Genomic DNA, 23385 nt, shown 5'->3' on the forward strand with positions numbered 1-23385 from the left:
ATATACCAAAGTTAACGAGGACGCACTGATTTTTTTATCCCGTGGATTCGTATAAGAATTATTATTATTATATCATTGCTATTGTTATGTAATAATTGTAAATTGATTATGTGTTATTTGTTTTGATTGTAAATAATTAACTTTTAATTGGCGAACTTATTATTTATTTTATCGTGTTATATAATTAGGTCATTTATTTTTTAAATTGCACAACATAATTAAACATGTTTTTAATCTAAAATACATATTAAAAGTATTCTTAATATAAACTAATGGCACATTTAAAAATAGCTTTATTTTTTAATTAAGAATTTATAATCACATACAATTCCATTTTAATATATCTATACTTTTATGGATAAAATATGTGTCAAACATTTGATTTTTATTAATTGCTCGAATGAATTAAAAATATAATATGTGTATAATTATGTGTAATATAATATGACCTATCTAAATAAATTTTTGCGTAGTTGTTCCTTAGGACCCCGCTAAAAAAACATAAGCAATACATCTCTCTCACTCCTTTCTTTGCTTTGAATGATTATAATATTAAATGCGATTTGTTTTGAGGTATAAATATACCCAAACGAGAAGCATACAAGTGGATAATAATAAATAAGTCAGTGGATTAATAATCCAGAGCCCGCAGGTATGAAATCCGTATTAGACTCGTATTTATAAATATAGCTGCAAAGTAATATGTATTGATTGTTAACTATAATAATAGTTCTTAATTAAACTGGTGTCTTAATACTTACTTGTAGGTATTGATTTAACCTGTTGTAACACATTGGGCTCACGCCTTTTATGTTACAATGAAAGATTAAAATTAATAAAAAGGTAAATTTCTAATTTGAATAAGCCTTTATTTGTGTAGAACCGTTTTCCAAACTATATATGCAAATATAATAAAAATTTATTTTTTAAACTAACCACAAGTTTATTAGCGTTATATCTTAATGCTAAATAATGGCGGCTAATAAAATGCTTGGGTGATTATTGCGCACAGCAAAAATTCTGATCATAGATGATCAATATATAAAAAAAAAAATAATGTCGGTATATATAACAGATGTTAATTTGATTTTAACTTAATAATATCATGCTTTAAAAATATTTTACTTTGTATTTACATTACTATGATACATTTACATTTTCTATAATTACACAAATTTATACTTAACATAGAGAAAAATATAAAGCAGTTGGAATTAAAACTAAAATATATTTGACAATCACATATGTTGCGCAATTTTTGTTTGCGCAATAATCCGGTTACCTCACAAAACAAACTGTACAATAAAAATATGTTAATTTGAGCCACATTTTATTTGTAGTGTGCACTAAAACGAATTATTTGTGCATTTAAATATTAAAAAATGCGCACTAAATAAGAATTCAATAAAAAATATTACACTGAGCAATATTTTATGTTCAAACCCAAATCTAACATAAACGAAATCATCTAATGTAAGTTCTAATATAAATATTTTTAAAACTTTCATTAGGTTAGGTTTGCGTTTAAACAGCCATTGGACAATTCGCAACTGTTACAGTGAAGTTATATTTTCAATAGTATGAATAAAATATTACTAACTAAGCCAGTTAAATTGATTCATAATTCCATTGTGATACTGTATTTATTCATACTTTTTATCCTTATAATGTGTAGAACCACACCAACGCTAATGCACAACTTATTTATTTTAATGCACATATATTTTATAAAATGCTTACAATAAATGCACATTGCTCATTTAAATCGTCAGCAAAAAACTTTTGATAGAAATTTTTACCGAAGTAAAGAAAAATATATTAGAAATGGACTATACACATAAAATATCTAATTGTTGCAGTATTTTTAAATTTAAAAAAAATATTTGAAACTATTAACACAATGAGACTGTTTAATGTACGTAGATTAAAATGGTTTAAAGACTTATAATTTTAATGAAATTAATTTATTCTTTGAAGTCCATTATTGTATTTGCTATATGTGAATGTTATTGTTGTTATATTAAAAAAATGCAAAATTCATGTTTTTACTGATGATACAATATTTTGCACGTGAGAGTATGAAAGAAGTAGTGTAAATACTAAATTGTGAATTGTGTATAATAAATAGTTTGTTGAGAAAAAATGAATATAAACATAAATGACGAAGATGTGCAAGTGTTAAATATAATTAGTTAATAAAACTAAATATATTTTCCATATTTTTATTTTCCATAGTCATTTATAGATAACTATTGAATTATTAAAAATTTTGATATTGGTAATTTTTATTTTATTACATTTTTGTAGTATTAGCTCTTCTACTACATGCCTGCGTCTACGTTTCTAAAATTGCGTTTTAGCCACAGAACAGATATTCTCTTCTTTGTGGTTCTAGCCGTGCCTGAGCGCGTGTGCGTGTAACGTGAACCCCTCCCTTCCCCGCTCGTTTCTTTCAAGTTTCGATTGTGAATGGAGCAAGTTTTATGAATGAACGTTGCACTGACTTGCGCGCGCAGACGAACATACTCTGACGCGTGCAAGTTGTAAATCGTCGGTATACGCTCTGGGGTAAAATGTTGAAACAGTGAATGAAAATTCCTAAGTCTAAAAGGGGTGATAAGTGCATTTTTTTGCTTGACTGGAATATTGAAGTCTTTGGTTATATTCTCATTTAGGTTTGAAAGATCTGATAGTAATGAATAGTCTATTATCTTTGTCGAGATTGTTTGTTTGCGTAAATACGACATTATAGTGATAGTTAGGGTTGTCATTTTTTTGGAAAAAATTACAGAGATATGTTAATTAAACATTGTCGTTATATGACGTATAAAATCAATATCAGACTTATCCCATATACATACTTTTGATTTAATATACAAATTAATAATGAATTATTTTTTTATGAATATCTATAAAAGCAGTCTCAAATTTATTACTAAAATATTTTTTAAAATATGTAATTTCAGTGAAATCATATCGGAATATATTTTTACGAGTAAAAATATAATTTATCTGGAAAGTGCTAGTAAAATTATATGATTCAACTTTTCCATATGTAGTAATATATAAATCATTATTTATTTACATGTGATGTATTAATTTTTCAGTGAAGTTATATTTTCACTAGTGAATTCCAAATACATTTCCAGCACTAGATATATATATTTATAATAGCGAAAATATACTTTAAAGCAGTGTTTCCCAGCCTTCTTTATGCCATGCCCCACCGTAGTCTTTTCAAAAGTCATATGCCCCACCGGCATCTTTTTTAATAATACAGTAGGTCAATTTTCAAAACGTATATTATAATTTAAATAATTTCAAAATACAAATTAAAAATGGAAGTAAAATAAAATAAAATGGTAATGCCTAATCCATTATTAAATTATTAAATTCGCTTACGCTTGCTACAAATAAATTTTATGCCTGGATCTATCTTGGTTAATTTCAGTCTTAAGTCCCCTCTATTTGTAATATTCAATCGATTTCTTTTTTTAATGAGTAAATCGCTTATGGCGCTAAAACCACATTCCACTAAATAAGATTATGGAAAAGGTAATAATAAATTTCTAGCATGCAAAGTAATATTAGGATATTTTGTGTTAGTTTCTTCGCACATCCATGCCATTATTCCTTTTATATTGAATAAATTTGTAATCGAATCATCATTTTGCATATCCGAAAGTTCTTCTTCATACAAATTTTCATTTGAAATATTTACCAGCATTGGTTGTGTGAACCAAGCTGGAAAATGTATCTGTTTTAAATCAGCAAATCGTTCTTTAAAATCAGTTGATAAAGTTTGCAGATGGTCCAAAATAACACGTTTAGCATTATCAGTCACTTCACATTTTTGGAGCCAGTAAAATTTTTAAAATTGGTAAAAATATTTTTGTTAGATAATTCGATAAAAGTGGTAAATGCAAATATCTTTGCTTTTGCATCGACAAGTGTTTTCTCCGATCCTTGAAGTTGGCTATTTAAAATATTTAATTTTTCAAATATATCAGTTAAATAGCTTACAAATGCTTTACCGTCGACCGTCATCAAAAACTTCATATCAGATCGGTTGCTTAAAAAATCACAAAGGGTATCGAATAATTCCATAAATCTTTTTAAGGAATTTCCTTTTGAGAGTCATCTTACTTCAGTGTGAAGTAACAGTCTTACATGTTCCGCATTTTGTTCTTCACAAAATAACTTGAAGAGACGCTCAGATTTAGCACTAGTTTTAATCATATTGATACACTTTATAACGGAATTTAGTACCTCATTTAGAACAGGTGAAATGTATTTAGCCACCAAGTTTTCCCTGTGAATAACACAATGCACCACAGTCGTATCTGGATTCTCGTCTTTCACTAATTTTAAGCAGCCATTTTTCTTTCCCATCATATTGGGGGCACCATCTGCAGCACAAGATATTATATTTTTCATTGGTATATTTTTAACATCTAAATATTCTTTTAGCTTATTAAATATATCTTTGGAGGTAGTGGTGCTTTCTAATGATTTGCAGAATAACATTTCTTCTGCAAATTCTCCTTTATCAATATATCTTTCGTAAGCTAGCAACACGGCTTCACTGTCTCTCAAAGTTGATTCATCCATTTGTAGTGAAAATTTTCTTGTTTTCAGCTTTTCAACAAGTTGGATTTCAACGTTTTCACTCAATTCGTCTATTCTTCTGCAAACAGTAGTGTTGCTGAAGGGCATAGCCTTCACGAGTTTGTCATCTTGTTGTAGAACTGTTTTAAGAAATGCTGATATTGATGGCTTGATTAGATCCTCTCCTATAGTATGGTTTTTTTCACATTTAGCGATGAGCAATGAAATTTGGTAACTAGCCTCAAGACAACGATCAATACTTGCAGTTTGTGCACAAAATAGATTTGTTAATGTTGTTCGTTTTCCAAATTTTTCTTTAAGATTTTGAAAGAAAATAATATCTGAATTAATATGAGTACTATGTTTCGCCTTCAAATGTGGTTCAAGACGACCTCGTTTCATTGTTTCATTGGTAAAGGATTTCTCACACAGAAGACAAAAAGGTAGACATTCGTCATGCCCAGCAGGTATAAATTCATATTTTAAGAAATCCTACGCACGTGGGTATATTTAGTCGTGAACGAGCAAATTATATTTATATGTGGAATATTTGCTAATTTACGACGTGTCCCATCTCTGAAGCATGGTGTCCCATCTCTGAAGCATGGTGCCCCACCTCTGAGGCGTGGTGCCCCACCGGTGGGGCGTACGCCCCACCGTGGGAAACACTGCTTTAAAGTATATGCGCTAATAAAATTGTATGATTTTCTAAAATGTCTATGAAACTCAATTTGATAACTTAACGATATTCAACAAATAATTATAGTTTTAGAACTTTAACTCCTGCCGACACGATGTTATTGCTTTTGAAGTGGATTTTTGACTTCTGAAAAAGGATCATAATTTTTACGCCCTCCTATTGGTCAAAATTCGGTTTAGATATGTTTCATTAGTTTAAAACTTGTTGTAAGTTTTAATATTATTATAAAAACTGGCACGATTTTACTGCTTTTGACGTAGATTCTAAACAGAGACCCCCTTGAAATAGATTAGAAAAATGTATGTCATTTAATGAATCCTAATGAAATGTAAATATTAAAAAAAAAATTTTAATGTCATGTCATTTTCGGAAAAAATAATTCGCTTAGAGCAATGTCATTACTATATAGGGGATGCATGAGTACTTCCCACTTAATTTAACCAATAGATTCCAGTATTTTTTATAAAGAAGTTTTTGCACTCACTTATAGACAACGTTCCCTTGAGTCATACAGACATGTGCAAAACTAAAATAAAATATAAATACATTTTAGGCGACTGCTGCTTTTATTGCCTAATAAACATGAGAAGTACTCTTTATATGTTGACGGCGTTTGTCAAACCATTTATCTTGAGATCACAGCTAAGCGCTGCTCATTGAGAGGCGCCACCGTATTGCAACAGCTGCTCTTCTATTTTATCATCTTGCAACATCTAGCTTTAATTGCTTAAAATATGCATTTCATGTCAATATACATATGTAAGCATCTCTAAGAATGACACTATCGGCATTAAACTTGTCTTATTAGGAAAATGACGTCATTAAAACAATCGATCACAGTTTGATATAACTTTTTTTTAAGATGACTTGACAATAAAATATGAAATGAATACCATTACTATTAATATTAATTTGATCTACATAAAATGTATTGCTTCTAGACTGTAATCCTAAAATAAGATTAAGTCATTAAATAATATATAACTTATTCTCAAATTCTAAGACATTATTCGTTCCATATATGACAATATATGTAGGACAGGCATACATATACAACAAAACCAGTATGCGAAAGTTATAAATAAATAAAATACCAGCTTCTCAAGCCAAAATAATTTATTATTTATTGCAAATTATAGATCGATGTTATAAATTATAGATTAGACTTGAAAAAAGAAATCTAATGTGAAAAAATATTGCTTTCTCCATTAAAAGTGTCATGTATAAGTGCATCTACATCCGTGGGAAAATGTTATGTGATCTCATAAACACATGCATTTTATATCAATGATTTATTAATAATATAATAATGTTTCATTTGTAAATTGCTTATTTAAGCATAATTTTTATAATGAAACTATTTTACATTCATCGTCCCAATTTTTTAATATTTCAACGGAAAAATAATAATACATAAATTGCAAAATCGGTAAAATTCATTCATATTTTTTTATAAACAATAAGCATAACTTCGTCGTTGTTTTATCGCGGACGTGAGCCATTAACCCGATGAGAAAAAAATGTATTTTCAAGTCATAAGTATAATACAGGTGAGTTATCTTTAAGCCGCTGCTCGGATTCATAATTTGTATATTTTTTGTCACCGTTCACGTTCTTTAATACCGGCTAAGTATAGTCGAGCGGTTTAGTGAACGTCCGTCGAGGCCATTAGAAGGGCCTTATACACGCCCACACGAAATCCGACATTTGTTTATGAATGGAGTGCAATTAACTAACGGTGTCAGTTTGCCCATATAAATATTAATTTTCACGAACCAAATGTTCATGGATTGACATTGACGTAAATCGATACTTGATATCAAATTCTAAGTGTGTGATTAACAATAAATTAACAACAAATACTCTGGTTTCAAATTTGTGTAAGTTGTATGAACTTAATTTTCAATACATTACAATATGTGACGTATAAACATATATTTATAGTGTGAATTGTAATGTGGCAAATTAGGCCGTTAAACTATTGTTAATATAAATGACGGTGTAAGTGTCGACGCACGAGGCGCGCCGGTCGTCATGTTCCGCCAAGTAATATGTTGTCCTCCCTGAGTGCCGCCTAGTTTTAGTTGTAATAAAATAAATAAATAGGCCCTCAAATTATAAAAAAAAAGTTTTATCCAGCTGATCATAATATAAGCTTACTTTTATTGCTTGGCCAGGTTTAAAAGTTTCGTAATGCACAATTCCTTTGCATTACCACCATACATATAAAAAAACTTTTTTTACAGTAAGTCCGGGCTACGAAGTAGATTTTGCTATTTGCGCTATCTTCTACGACAATTTTTAAACTACGATAACAACTATCTTCTACGACAATTTTTGTCTTAAAAAACCCATATCTCATATTCGGTTATTAAATTATCACTATCTTTTTCGATATTTAAAAACTAGAGATTAATCATTATAACTATTTATGTATCTTTGGTAAACATATATTTTTTTTTTTTTTTGATAAAAAAATTGTACAAAATTCTAAAACTACATATTATTAATTTAAAAACATAATATTAAAAATAATGTACGTTATATGTGAAGGGCATGTATGTCAAATATTGTTATCATATTTTTTGGTAAAATAATATTTAAAGCAAATAAAATCTTACATAATAATTCATAAAAACAACCGAATGTCAAAACATGTTAACTATGTTTTTCAACACATTCTTAGCAAAAATGCCATATTTGACTACTATATAAAAGTTAAATTAACACGTACTTTCTAGTTCTATATATCAGTTTAAATATAAGCAATGTAAAAATGTTGATATGAAAGAGCACACGCAGTCTTGTGTATATGTCTGTTAACATTTTCTTGTCTTGGGGTCTTCAGTTAATTAGTTACTTATTACATGCAATCATATACACATTGATTGTATGAATTACTGTTTCAAATAAGATATAATTTGCATAAGTGTATGTTCTTTCCAAAGCATTACAATCCATTCTCAACCAGGTACAATAAAATAAATATAATCACCGCGCGCTTACTTCAAACAAAAGGTCCTCGAATTTTCGCGTCGCATATATATCCACCTTCACCCACACCTTTATCTCAAAGCCCCGACCAAAAAACAATCATTTCATTTTGAATTATTACTTTTGTCCAGTTTCCCGCAGAGATTAGAGAGAGCGCTGCTTAAGTGCAGCCGAGACGGAGGCTTTTTTGCTCATTGATAACGCGGCATAATTACGGGGCCATTCAGCAGGCTCCGTCGTCGAGATTATCTCTCCTACTCTCTGGATTCTGGCTAGCTGCCTGTCTGCCTCCACCCCAGCATCCTTCGCCATGCAAATTGCCTTCGTTCGTGACGTCGATAGGCGAAATTTGCGTCTACACGTGGCAAGGTCGTCATCCTGAGTACACGGGTGACCCACCCACCGTTATACCGGCCGGTATCAATTTTGGATTTATTTATATCTCTTGTCTTGTCTTTGATATAAGGGGGTATAAACACATTAAAATACGAGGTCGAATATCAGGGTTACACGTGCAGCCGAATATGTGCGCACAGACAGGCGTCTTATGATAATATTCATGTTTTTTAGGGTTCAATTGTGACGTATTTTATCATATTTTTTAATGAACCGTTTTTTACATTTGCTTCGTAATTTGCTATATTTGGATTATTTTTTTTATTAAAAGCAGATACTTATTCAATTCATATTAGCAATTATTGTCAAGGCGTATTATAACATTTATACGATTATTGCAGATTGTATTCAAATTTATTTTAAGATAGATTTGCCTCTAAATGGATTTACGTCACTTTCCTTTAACTATTATATATCGCGTACTTAAAGCTACAGAAAAAATATAAAAGGCAAAAGTTATATTTAATACATTAATTTAGGTCATACGTTTTAGCACACAATATAATAAATCCAATAACTCTTGAAAAAACAGAAAAAGAAATAATCATTTAAGATCTTCGAATATCGATTCAGAAATCACAATCAGTGAAGCGCTAATTCAATTTATAAGCGAGAAAGTGATGAATAAATCAGTTTTTCCCCCGTAAAAAATATCTATTCAAAATATATATTAATATAATAAAAATTGTTTTTAATATCAAAAAAAAGACTCAATTAATAAATCACTATAAAAATATTTTTTGAATTAGAAACTGTTAAATTTTATGTATAAAATTTTTATTTAGTTATTACAGGGATGACGTAGAAAATCTATTGTAAAATACCTGCAAAAATTTTTTTGTTAGTCCATGTATTTTTGTACATTATTTAGATACATTTTTTGCAACAGAGCATAAACCTAATTTATATCTTAAATTATGCTTATAATTATTATTTATAGCATATCTGGTATTCAGTATTACATTTTTTATTAAAAACCATCGATAACAATTTACCCTACATGTTTTTTAATTGATTTTGATTAATTTAAATCTGAAATTTTGATTCTATGTTTAAAATGAAAACTGCAAATTTGTTGTAAAAGTTTTTTCTTTATCTTTATCTTATTTTTATTTAAATTGTTTTTTTTTTATTTTTACGGCTCCGTATGACGCGTGGTTATATTAAATACTTCATTTGAATATTATTTTAATAAAAATGTTTAATAACCAGATTTATTTAATTCTGTCAAACAAAAAAATCAGAACTGGTTTTGCAGTTTTATATTATACATTTGACATATAGTTATATTTCATATAATATCTCATCGGTATGTTACCGTGTATGCATAGGCCAACTGTAAATCGGCAAAAGAGAAGAAAACAAAACCAGGAATGTGTCTCTCGTATTTGTTTGAACTAAATTGGAGTCGAATGAATGAGACGAGATAATGATAATTGAAAGCGCATAACTAAGCAAGACGAAAGCCGATATCAAAACAATTTATAGCACAGATAACAACACAGACAGTCGCCTCTTGAAAACAAATATTACATAATAATAACACATGCCATAAAATATACAGATATGTGCAGTGAATTTGTCCTAAATTGATTGCGTTATTTCAATCACTCTCATCGCTATTTAAGACGCGTTTATCTTACAAGAGTATTAATATAATTTAAATATTAGTATTAATGAATTGAGGAAAAAACCCAAATAAAAAAATGTATATAGAATATTGAATTCCGTTTGATCAGATAGATGTAGTAATAAATAATATTTTAATGATACACGAGCGGATATTAAAAAATTATTTTGGCGTTGGATGTAGTGAGGTTTTTTTATAGAAGCTTCCAATTTAGTGTTAATATCATTTTTTAGAATGTCTAATATATAAAATATTTTAATTGACAATAATTCGAGCGAACACCGGATTTGAGATTAAAGTATTAAAAAAAACATATATAAAAAATTGATTATTTTTAAAAACATTAAAGTTTTAATAATAAGATATTATTAAAATAAATTATACCAAAATAATATGTTTCATTGCTTCAAAATTGCTTTAAAAATAATATTTTTTATAAATACAATTGCAACATCAACGGAAAGCTAACATTGCATACAATTCACTTTATATTTAAAACAAATAAGCAAAATAAAATGTAACTAACTTTTTATTAAGGCTGTACACGATACAACCTCGTGTTTGTCTGGTTCTTTGACAGCTACTTGAAACCATATTTTATCTTCTAAAGTCATTTCTATAATAAATAGCATTAATTTAAAAAACACATTTATAGCTACTACTGCTACGAATATGCTACTACTTTTCGTAGTATTGATATGTCAAATAATATATAAATATATATTTTTAATTATTAATTATTATCATCGAGAATTTAGAAAACGTAAAGAATTAGAAATTAAAATGTAGACATGTATATCAGAAACCCCACTACTGTACCTTTTTCTTTCTTTTAAAAATAAATTTAAAGACTTTTTAATTTATGACACATACATTTAATTTAAAACATCGCCCTATATACTTATATATATATAATTTTTTATATGATTAGTGGCGAACCAAGTAACGTAATTTATTTATTTTATAAAAAATATTTGCTTTTATACATATTTTTAAATTACCATTTTCTTATTATAAGATATCAAAATTGATTTAACTAAATTATATATAAAATTGAGGTTCAGATTCGGCAAACTTCCACCGTTAAAACCCTTCATTATCGGTTAAACTCGGATGTCTATGATTAGACGCAATCATGTTAAGCTCCCAGATTAGCCATAATTTTCAACCAAAAAACAGTATTGCCAAGCACGCGAATTTCACCATATCCACACGCATCCACGCGAATTCTGGGTTCCAGTGCGACTCGACTAATCGACTCGATGCGTGTGGACCGGTCTTAATAATTTCAACGTATTAACGAGCGGGTTACCTGGCTCACAGGACAGGAAACTGGCCATTTCCACGCGTCTAGACACTTCCTCGAAGCTTGTCGCCATTTTTTAATAGCGTGGCGATAATGGAAAATAGCGTCCGGAGACTAGATAAGATTATCGACGGAATTAAGAGTTTTAGTTGTTCTATAAGTTGCAGCATCTCAGACGGAAGTTAATGGAATTTTTATTTTTTTCAGGTGCTGCGAATACCGTGCTGAAGAGGAGGCATGGTAAGCTGCTTTCGGAAGAAGTCAACAGGTTGTCTTCTGAGTTCAAGGTCGCATCTCATCTTCCGGTCGTGGAAAGCTTCAAACTCACCGATGAGTTGAGAAAGCAGACGTCCGGACTGGCTAGTATACAGCAGGTCTTTAGCCATTTTGAGGTAAATACAGTTTGATTATTAATTGCATAATTAGATATCAACTTTTATTTTTTTCTGAATTAATTTACTTCAGCTACATAGATTTGCGATTATATACAGTCTCAGACTATTAACTCTGAGGTTGCGGGTTCGAGCCCCAGCACTCGAATTTTTATTTAAAAAAAATTATATAAATTATTATAAAAAAAACTTGTCCCAGCTGCAGCGACATCTATTGGTTATAAATTATATTACACATAATAATTATTAATATAGATGTCGCTGATCCCCAGACTTTCAGTCTGGTGGCTAATATTATACTTACTTGCAGGTAGGGATTCCAATCCCGGGATCCCGAACGATTTTCAATACCCGATGAATCCCGGGATTATAAAACATAATCCCGAATTTTTCGGATTGGTTGATTTATCAAGCACAATCGAATTATTATTGACAACATCGTTATATTTCGTGTACAAACTTGCGCGAGTTGCACGTGTCATCTGTGAATCTTTGAGGCTGTGAGTCTGAACGTGCTTTTTCAGCAGCAGGCTGCTTAGGAACCAAAATCAGATCAAGGCTAAATGATAAAACACTTGATGCTTTGATGTTACTTCGTGAGTTTTATTCAAAATAATGTTTTCAATTAATTGTGTCTATGAATGTACATACCTATGTACATTCATTGTCAAAAGTTCATTTTTTTCTTCTCAAATAAATATATAACCTTCCCTTTTTTATTTTTATTATATTATTTTCTATTTTAAGTCCAAGACTAAAATTATACGTACTTTATACATTGTACGTTATAAAAAACAGATGTAAAAATATATTGTATTATTCATTTTAAATTATTTTTATCGATAAAATAACATGAAAATTATCCCGGGACTGGTCCCGGGATCCCGGGATCGACTAAGTGCAATACCGAAATCCCGGGATCAAAATTTTGGCCCGGGATTGGAATCCCTACTTGCAGGTATTCATTATCTGATTGACTCACTCAGTTAGTACAAATTTACCCTGTTGTAACGCATTGGTCTTACGCCTGTCATGTTACAATGGAAGATTTATTACAAAATAAAATAATCATTGAGATATAACTCTACAAATTTGATCAAAAACAATAAATACTAAAGATTTAATGTACAAATTCTTTCTATGAAATTCTATTAAAATGTTAAGTAAAACTATCAAAAAATTATAATAGATTAATCCATAATATCAAAAATACGTAAGATTCTTACAACTATATTTTACTTTATTTTGTGATTAATTTTCTATATTTTGTAATAAAAAAGATTAAACTTACTTTTTTCGGCTTCTCGTCTCATTTTTTTTTAAATTTATCTATGTGAAGTGAAATAACAAGCTACTTAACAATAAGCCACTAGCGTTTAAAGTTAAGGTCCAAGTAAAAGACAAAATAATCTGTCTATAATTTTCAATATTTACTCAAAGATTGTCGTTGCAGTCAAAATTTTCTGAACTAAAAATTTATCACTATTATTCAAATGAGTACCACTCAACTTTTTCTTAAGTGAATCAAAATTGATATAGCTGTTTATCATCTAATAAAAATTAAGTTAGTTGTTTTCTCTTCATTTAGAACACTTTTTAACATTTTTATTCACTTAATGGTAGCATTTGTATTACAGTATAGATAATAATGCTTTCTTATATTTTGAATAAAAAAAATTTAACCACAAAGAAAATATTCAATATAAATATTTTTATTATGTTTTCTTATACAACGTATTGTTAGAAGTTAATAAATTATTTAATGCAAATTCCAAATAGATCACTATTTAGTCATAATATTATATTTTTCAATACACTGATTATATGTGTTAAAATAATCTGCCTACAATCATCATTATTTAATTGTAGAACTTAACTATATTTTTTTCTTGTAACCATAAAACAGTTTTTAACACATGATTAAATTTCGACGTATAAAATGAGCATCATACATATTTATTTTTTAATTACCTTAATGCTTCTTTATACTCTTAATTAAAAATACTTAAATTCCGTAACTCAATTCCAATTACAAATTATTCACTAGTCTCAAGTGCGATTGTATTGAATATCCAGACATACACTCGAGACTCGAACCCTAAAAAAAGCTACAATTACCAAGAATCATTGAAACAGAATCCCTACAGCTTAAACGTATACGTATATATTGTGTACAGGGTCCGAGAGGATGCTATAAATTTGATCAGAGTAATTACATACGTGTTTCGGATTACGTACGAACAACACCTGGCGCCCCATCGTCAGGTTAACGTGTGGCTCTAAAATAAAATACAATATAAGAAAGTTAAGAAAAAAAGTTTAATAGCCTCCGACGAAACGATACCAACAGCAGCCTCCGCTCATTAGTGATGAAGGTAAAAAACGAAACCCTACGGATAAATTTTTCCGAATATATCCTCGCACGCTCGTACAATAATTAAAAACTTTCAATACCATGATTGTATTATACACAAAGCATACACAATATTTAATTTATTATTACTGCAAAGACAGAGATATATATTTTAGCTCTATACTCGATTCGAAAAACATAGTCAGTGGAATGCAATTTATTTTGTCAATATTCTTAAGTAAGAGAGAGATTTAATTATGTATGTATTATATTTACATACATGTGCATTGCATAATAAAGAAACTTGCACATAGAAAAAATACATATAAAAAAAATAATGTCTAGTCTTGAATTAATGCTGAAAACGATGGATTACCTTTTGACAATTAAGGTATTTGTCCAAAATGAACGTACTTTAAGACGAATGTGCTCGGTTCAATTTAATGCGTTTTTAACTATTCTATATATAAGGTAAAGTCGATTATATGACGACCGGGAAGGAAAAGGATGCATACCACAGTTGCACGATGTGTAATGTGACGTTATTAAGCCACTTAGTCATGTGGAAGGATATTGGCGAGTGTTCATCGTGGATATGTTTTTTATCCAATTAAAATAAGGAAAAACTCTTACGAACATGGCGATATAAGTTATGTGATTTGATCGTTATCACGATTAAAATATATATATATTATTTTTATTTTAACAATATATGTATACTTGTACTATACTACCAAATAATTGCCATTAAGACAAACTTTTAATAAATTTATAAAACATCTACAATGTAATGCATACAAAAACACGGATATTATTTACAAATGTAGTTAAACTTCAATTTTAAAAATTAGGGATAAATTTATAAAAATTCAAAATAAGCTAATTGATACATAAATGTACACTCATTAAATTTTATTAGTATAAAATTTAATGAGTGTACATTTATGTATTATATAGTATTTTTTTAAATAAGAACACATATTAACATATACTACATGTTTTTATTAGGTTAAACAAAATTATAGAGAAAAAATAAGAGATATAAATATATATTAACGGAATTTTGAGGATACGACAACTGCTGTAGTTTTAAAGATATTGACATGAAATTTGTCTTAAAATAATAATGAACCGCCATCTCGTTTCAAAATAGAGAGCATTAAAAAACATCATAATTCCTTGAAAAAATTATACAGAATTATTTATTTACTTAACGTATTTTGACGAGCTCATAAGCTTATTCTTAAAATAGATCTTGTAAATATCTCGGATACGTTCATCAGTCAATTTTATCTGCCAACTTGTTTTGAAATAGCAGTTATTATAAAAAAAATTAAATACGTAATTCGTTAAAAATACTTTTAAAATTACTTTGGTTTTTGGACGTCTAGCTGAACCAAAGTTGACATGAAGAGAGAAGCGGTTGTTTTCTCGATCTCGTCTGTTGATGGTCGGCGGATTTTCTTAGTTCGAGTTTGTATGCTATTATGAGGGAGGTGTAGTGCTGATCCATTTTTCACTGCCACGACCAATTACGAAGAGCTAGGAGTGTAATAAGATTAGCTTGTTCACTTACTGAACTTTTATGACCGTCACCTGAACAGGCTTGAAATGGTCTAAAAATATTTTGAACAGTGTGAAATGATGCAACTTCGCGATCCGTTTTTTTTACCTCAAAGTAATTTTAATAATATTGACGTAAAAATAAATCTCAAAAATATAATGATTAAATCTGATCCACCATATTATTTAAAAATAATGTTTTTTTAAATGTTTTGGAGAACATGATAACTTTCGTAGTTATAATCTTCTAAATAAAACTTTTTTTATAAAAGCAGATCTCGGTTACGGTGGTTATCCTGTCTGTTCCGCCATTTTGTTTCAATGGCGGCTATTAAAAAAAATGGTTACTTCATAAAAAAAATGAAATAAAAAAGAAATTTAAATTTAAAAAAATGTTTTTTTTTGTTATGTTTTTAAGAACACGATAATTCCGGGGTTTTAACACTTTAAACGCCAGCTACTTTTTAGTGAGTCATCTGTTATTTCTCTATAAAATAAATATAAAATACTTTGTTGTACTAGCTTTAATAATTTCAAAAAAAAAATGTAAATAATTCGTTAATTTGTTTTAAAAAATGAATTTGTATAAAAAAATAATCAAGAAGTGACTCTCTGGTGAGTCACTTGTGAGTTAATTGTATCGCAATGATTTTTTTTCAAATTGACCAAGTTTGTTTTAAAATGGCGGCGATTTAAAAATCGTTACTTCGTAGAAAAATATTAATTAAAATAAAAAAATATTTTTTTAAATGTAATTTTTACGGCTTATTTCTGTTGTTTATAATATGATAACTAACGTGGTTTTATTTGTATCGCCTAGAAACTTTATTTTTTAAATAGTCTGTTTCTAATAGTTTTATAGAAATTCTTAACTTTGTTAAAAAAAATATTTCAGTAAAAAGTATAGACGTAAAAACGTTTTATTATAAAAAATATATTATATTTTTCCCTGATGAAATTTTTAAATTATGTAAAGAATAATCGAAATATTTTAAAATACTTGTTTTGCAGTAATTTTTTTATTTTTTTTATATTATCTTCTAAACAAATAAGATATCATAATATTTTATAAGTAAAAAGATATTTAACAGATCAAATATTTAGTAACAAGTATCTAATATACATATGTATATAAAAAGTGATTTATTATCAATATATATTCCCAAGCACCTACAACTAATTATATTTTACATCCATCCGTCTTTACTTTCACATCTTCCTTATTATATATTTTATTATTTAATAGCATTAGTTTAGATATGCTTATATATTTAATTATAATTTATTTTCTTTCAAATACTAATAATGTAGTATTTTACTAAATGATTTTTTATTTTTTTAATGAAAAACATTTAACTTGAGTAGTATAATCCATTTCTTTAATTACGTAGATGTATAATTTGTATGAGAAACCTGCTGTCGACAGTTATTATTATTTAACCTACTAAATAAAACTAAGATAGAACCGACATATTTATTCGAAATCATTAGTGAGATAAGTGTCCTCTACTCTTATACTAAATATCATTTATATACAACACAAATAATAATGGACCCAACTTAAATCCTTGTATTACTCCATGAAGTACCATAAAGTATTTTCTTTATGTAGTATATTTTGCTTACTATTAATTAAATAGTCTATATAAAGTTGAAAATGGATCACTGAAATTTATTTGTCAAAATAAAATTAAAGCAAGGAATATTAAGTATATATTTCTTTGGTAGTATTTCTCTAGTATTTTCGACAGTTTGAAGTTATTTTTTAAAAGTGGCATTGCTTTTTTTATCCATTTTATCATATTTATAAGATCGATTTAAATCTCACGTGACAATAAACAAAGTACACGTGAAATATGACAGGCGATAGTTTAACCCGTCTAGCATGTAAATTTTCGTCATATGCCCGACGAGTGATTTATTCATATTTTTAACCACGACTCGACCTTGGGGTCGATCGAATAAAATCACAAATAGATCTCTCAATGAACCATCGATCGATCGATCAATTGGATCGAATGCACCGCTCGAATCATCAATCAGACGCACGCGATACCACACCACAATGTTGCACACACTATCTACATCCATGGTGTATTGTGTGGAGAAAAGTCACACGCACGTGAAAAGTCACACTTTATTAAATTCGCATCGAGTACAATATGATATTATATGAATGGCTCGATGCCGGGCAGGTGTTTTTTTATCTCTTATTTTTTTCAATTTTGACTTTTGTCCGGGATGTATAATGTATGTTACTTGCGTGATGCGCTTTGTGGGAGTTTTGTATGAAGATGTGTCTATTGTCCGTGAGCAACAATCGCTAGAATTCGTATATATGATGAAATGGTTATAGATTCACATTGGGAATGCTTAAGGATAGCTGCTGAATGGTTTAATTATAGTTATAGAATTCGTATTATTTATATCATATAAGTACATATATAAAAAGATTAGCTTCAGATATCCGGAATGGACTTAATTATCCACTTTAGTTTCAACTCAGGTAATAGATTATGAGCATGATGCTTAAAGGAAAAACTTAAATAATAATAAATAATTTAGGTTAACCGCAGAATTAATAAAATAAATCATAAGATTTTTATTGCTCATGTATATATGTATGTATGGAGATTCAGAACGGTAAACTGATAAATTAATGGAATTTTATTTAGTGTTTATATTATATATAAGAATAATATGAAATCCTATTATTATATATACAATACAATATACTTTAATAGTTAAAATGATATATAAATACAAATATATGTATCGTTTACCATCTGATTATTTAAGTCAATTTATATTATTTGATGCAATTCACTGAGTTTCTGTAATATATATTTATATTTATATAAAAACGTTGCATCATCAGGCATTGTCCTTTTATAATTATCTAGCTCCATCATTTTGCCCCGGAACCCGCTCGTTCGTTGCGATCTATCGCACGCTGTTTAATTAACTTTTAGGTAAAGCAATCCGATTTCTGAGCAAAATATCTGCAGATGTAGCCTTTATTTATTGTAAATTTAAATTTCTTATAAAAAATCGCATTGAGCACTTTGATATTTAATCGAACTTGACGTGCTTTTTGACCTTGGAGCTTCAATGCCCGAGATTTGTTGTCACTTGTCCCGGACAAAAGTTCCCACTGCGAAGCTCTTTTATACCAGCGCCTTTCCTTTAGGAGCGTTGGGATACGATTTGCTGAATTCTCGCAGATTGTATGTCGATAAGTATTTCTTCAAACTACTGAATCAAACTATTCTCAAATAATTCCATTTTGAGTTCTCGAACGTCTTCGAGAATCATGATCGCGTCCTCTTTTGATGCTCGTTAGAACCAGGACGTCCGCTCTAGTCGACTCGCCAGTGGCTATAGCCATCCGGTTCCTTAATACGCTGGCATTGCACATTGATCTATTTAATATCAACTGCGAGGAGCTGGTCCGGTTCGTATAATTTCATTTTTATATACTATGATTTTTTTAGCATTTTTACTATGTATTATTTTTGTGCGTATTATAATCGTGACGTATTGGAGTAATATCTTAGATCACGATGGTCTTAATTTATTTTATCTAATTATCAAAAAATAATCTTATACTGACTGACGTATTTTTTAAATAAAATAGCAATCGAAATAACAACCAGTGGCGTCATTGATACGACCAAACTCAATTAAACACTGACTTCTCTTCGGTTGTTTTTATTTATCTGGATTAAATATCTTTTCTTGAAACATATATAAATTTGAAGTGTAAATTATCATTTGCTGTACATTTCAACACAATTATAAACTTTGATTCATTACGTTGCAATAATTCTAGTTTAATATTATAATGCTCTACTTATAATAAATTCAAGATATATTTTTTGAGAAGTGTATAACGCAAATCTTATTCCTCCAATAATTATTTATTTTTTATCGCTTTCAAACGTCTATAATTATGAGTTGATTAACATCGATTCATTCTTGTTCGACGTCCGATTCGTTCGTCGGAATAGATCGATATCTGCAGTCAGGATCGGCTACCGAATAATTCAGTCGATCGATACCTGGAGCAGGGCTGCTGCGTTATTAATGACCGGTAGCCGATGTTTACGAAAATAAATTAGTTTGGGATAATGGCGATCCGAAACGGTCGATACGAAAACAATGTATCGAAGCCTTAAAGATTTTTTTTGTCGTCAGTCCCTCTTCATCTTCATCGATATATTATACAATGCACCCTGAACCGATTTCGTGTTAATTAAAATTTAAAACGTGATAAATTAACGAGGCCCGCGGGGTTTGTGATTTATCACCCGACATTGTGTCTTGTTGTTATCATTGTTGAAATTGTTCGTTCAGGTGTCGGCAGTTTCCGGCTTGTTGGAATTCCGGCTTTGAAACGTTCGAATGTTCATAAATCATTCGAAACCTCAGCGTTTTTTTCACGCGTGTAATATTATTATTTTAAAATTCTGTCAACGTATTATTTTTTTCGGGTTTTGAGCACGCGGGACTGCTTGTTATGCCTCAGACTTCTAAACTCTAATCTCGACTAATTCCATTCAACTACCGGTCGCCAGTCATGCTACTGGGCTTACGCTTTTCTCGACGCATTTTTTTCATCTGACGCCAGGGTTGGCATGGCACAGAAAATATATTTTATTTTTAAAAAAGTAAATATAAAGTAAGCTGATTTAAATAAGTCTCAGCAAATTTGTTAAATATGTTTTGACGCGACTTCTTTGTGTTCAAATTTGTTTGCAAATTATTGTTGACATTATTGCATTTTGAACGCTTAAAAAATATTAGACATGAGAGGAAATATTCAACGAATGTAAATTAGTAGCAGTAAATTTAGGTACGCGATCTGAAAATTCACTTCGAATACCTAAAGAAGAAGCAAAGAAATAACGAAAAATCAACAACCGCACCATCTAGATTTAATGCAGTAAAATAAATAAATAATACATTCAGTTTCATGTGGTTATTCTTAAAAGAAAATCTAGAAAAAACAGTTGAATTTATTCCAAAAATATTTTTTAAAATACGTCATTTCAGTAAAATAATAATAATATTATTAAAAAAGAGCTTTTTCTATATTATTATAATACCGCATACCCTTAATAATAAAACTTAGTAAAGGTATATTATAACATTAATTTCTGTTTAGACCCTACCGAGACCGAAGGCATAAAAAACATGTTCTTAGGTTATAAATTTTCTTTTACTCATAATAAGCCGCTTATCTTTTCCATCCTGACATATTTTTTTAAATTATATTACAGCCTCTATAAATTATTGCTACCGCGTATGATATCACTCACATACACACGTACCTATGTATCGTATGTATATTTTTTATTACATTTATATCTGTATAATAATGGTATTCCAACATCCGGCAATTTTGTTCCTCAAAGACCGAATATAATCCATCCGTCCGCGTATAAACCATTAATTAAACCTAAAACAATTTATTATTGAACATTAAGATGAAAAAAAGTACGTATACGTATTCGTACCTTCCTGTTATTCGCTTCGCGTGTATATTTTTGCTATACTTTGACTTAACAAACCGTCGTAATCGTAGAATTGTCAGTTGAGAAAAAAACATAACTACCATACACCCACGCCGTATAATATCAATCACGAAATATATTTCGTGTTGTTGTTGTCCGGGACAGGTGTGTAGATGAGGTGAATTAAAGACAGGTGTTTCTTGCGAGATAAAATCTTTGGAGCAGGTATAGCTTTGATTGACCAACCGTATTTATTAAGGTAGTCGTAAAAGGGAAGATTTTCTACAATTTATGTTTGTTTTTTTTTTTACTTTCAGACCATCGAGATCGATCCGTTTTGGACTCCTTCGACTGAAATGGAGTACGTCCACTTTGGAGAGAAGGCTGATAGTGCTAATCGTGCTAAACAGTACATGGATGCTGTGAGAAGACGCAAAGGTCTCCACGTCGACGATAAACTTGTGGAATTTGCAGAGAAGCAGAGGACATTGTCCAAAAATAAATAAAAATAATATTCCAAGCGTCATGAAATTCCATTAATTTAAATTTGAATTGTTGAGTTTTATTTAGTTTCAACTTATTAACACGAACACAACATAAATCTTTTTTAGTCATTTTTGTAATAAGAAACACCTATTTTTTTACCTTTTACATCTTTTACACTACAGAGGCAAATTTCAAAACAAATTTGAGTCAAGAACATATAAACTACTTTTCGAAAATGATCAGATAACAGTCCTATTTTTTCAAAATTGGAATGAAATAAAATAAATTACAGACTGATTTCATTTGTAACATTAGTTTGCTTCTACATAGTCTAGTTGTATGAATATTGTAGATTTTATAATCTTAAAAATAAAACAAAACCACATTAAACTACATTTTAATAATTGGTTTATAATATAACTTAATACATAGTACGTATTTAATTTGTTTTAATCTGAGTTTTTAGATTAACGTTATTATTATTGTAAACTCAGTATTTTTAAAGTAAACCAAATATTATCTTTGCTACAGTTGTTATGTATATAATCCATTGTAGTCAATAATTTTGTTGCTACAATGGATTTTTGTGATATATAGATGCATTCCTTTATTGCGATTATACTTCATGACATTTGACACAAATATTTAGGTGGCTGCCCTATACGTATTATTATTATTTATGGCATGCGTCTTTTTTAACAACGATTTTATAAAATTAATGTTTGGAATTTGCATATAATTTTAATTTAAAAAACATTTGATAGAAATAATTTTTTTAACAAAAAAATACTGAGCTTAATAATTATAATAAATAACGTAAAAGTTAACTTTAAATGAAATCTTTATGTACTATGTATATTATAGTTTATTATTATCACTTACAAAAATGTAATCAAAAATATTTGTGTATGAAAAAAATTAAGAATTATACCTGTATTTTTACGTAATAAATGTATATTTTTCACAAAAAAAATTGATTTGAAAAAGATGATTTGCGGTATTTCTAAACTATTCTGCTAATTCATATTTCATAAGCACCAAAATTACTCTCTAAAATCCAATGAATCATACGTAATAATCGTTTATTTGTCCCAAAAAATTAAAAATAATTCTTAAAGATTAACGTAGATAAGCGCTTATTCGCCTTAAATTATGTTTGAAGATAATTTGCTGTATGTTTCTAATCCATATATCAATTACATCAAAATTACTCTCTAAAACCCAATCATTTGGATAAATATAATATAGTAATTACATAATAAAATGTCTCAAATGTGTTGCGAATTTATAAATGATTATGTCACAATAGTTACGTATTATATTAAAATGTAAGCCGATAAATTATTGTGTTCTTGCTATTTATAAGTTGCTAATTATTAAGTTATTATTAAATAAAACTTTTTCGGATCAATAAAATGTCTCAATTATTTATATTATAATA

At 28.9% G+C, this 23385-nt stretch overlaps 1 protein-coding gene across 1 annotated transcript in view; it reads left to right on the forward strand.

Moving 5' to 3' along the window:
- Positions 1-23360, forward strand: part of LOC148235816 (elongation factor-like GTPase 1) — a 177028-nt gene extending 153668 nt beyond the window's left edge. The window contains exons 10-11 of the mRNA XM_088184295.1: positions 11842-12026; positions 21776-23360. Of these exons, the coding sequence (XP_088040421.1) occupies positions 11842-12026; positions 21776-21964 (374 nt within the window). The 3' untranslated portion in view covers positions 21965-23360. The remainder of the gene's footprint in view (positions 1-11841; positions 12027-21775) is intronic.
- The last annotated feature ends 25 nt before the right edge of the window (positions 23361-23385 follow it).

This window comes from Plectrocnemia conspersa, unplaced genomic scaffold (genome assembly GCF_051122295.1).
Source record: "Plectrocnemia conspersa isolate PC_06_02 unplaced genomic scaffold, ASM5112229v1 ptg000004l, whole genome shotgun sequence".
In the NCBI taxonomy this organism is placed as follows: Eukaryota; Metazoa; Arthropoda; class Insecta; order Trichoptera; family Polycentropodidae; genus Plectrocnemia; species Plectrocnemia conspersa.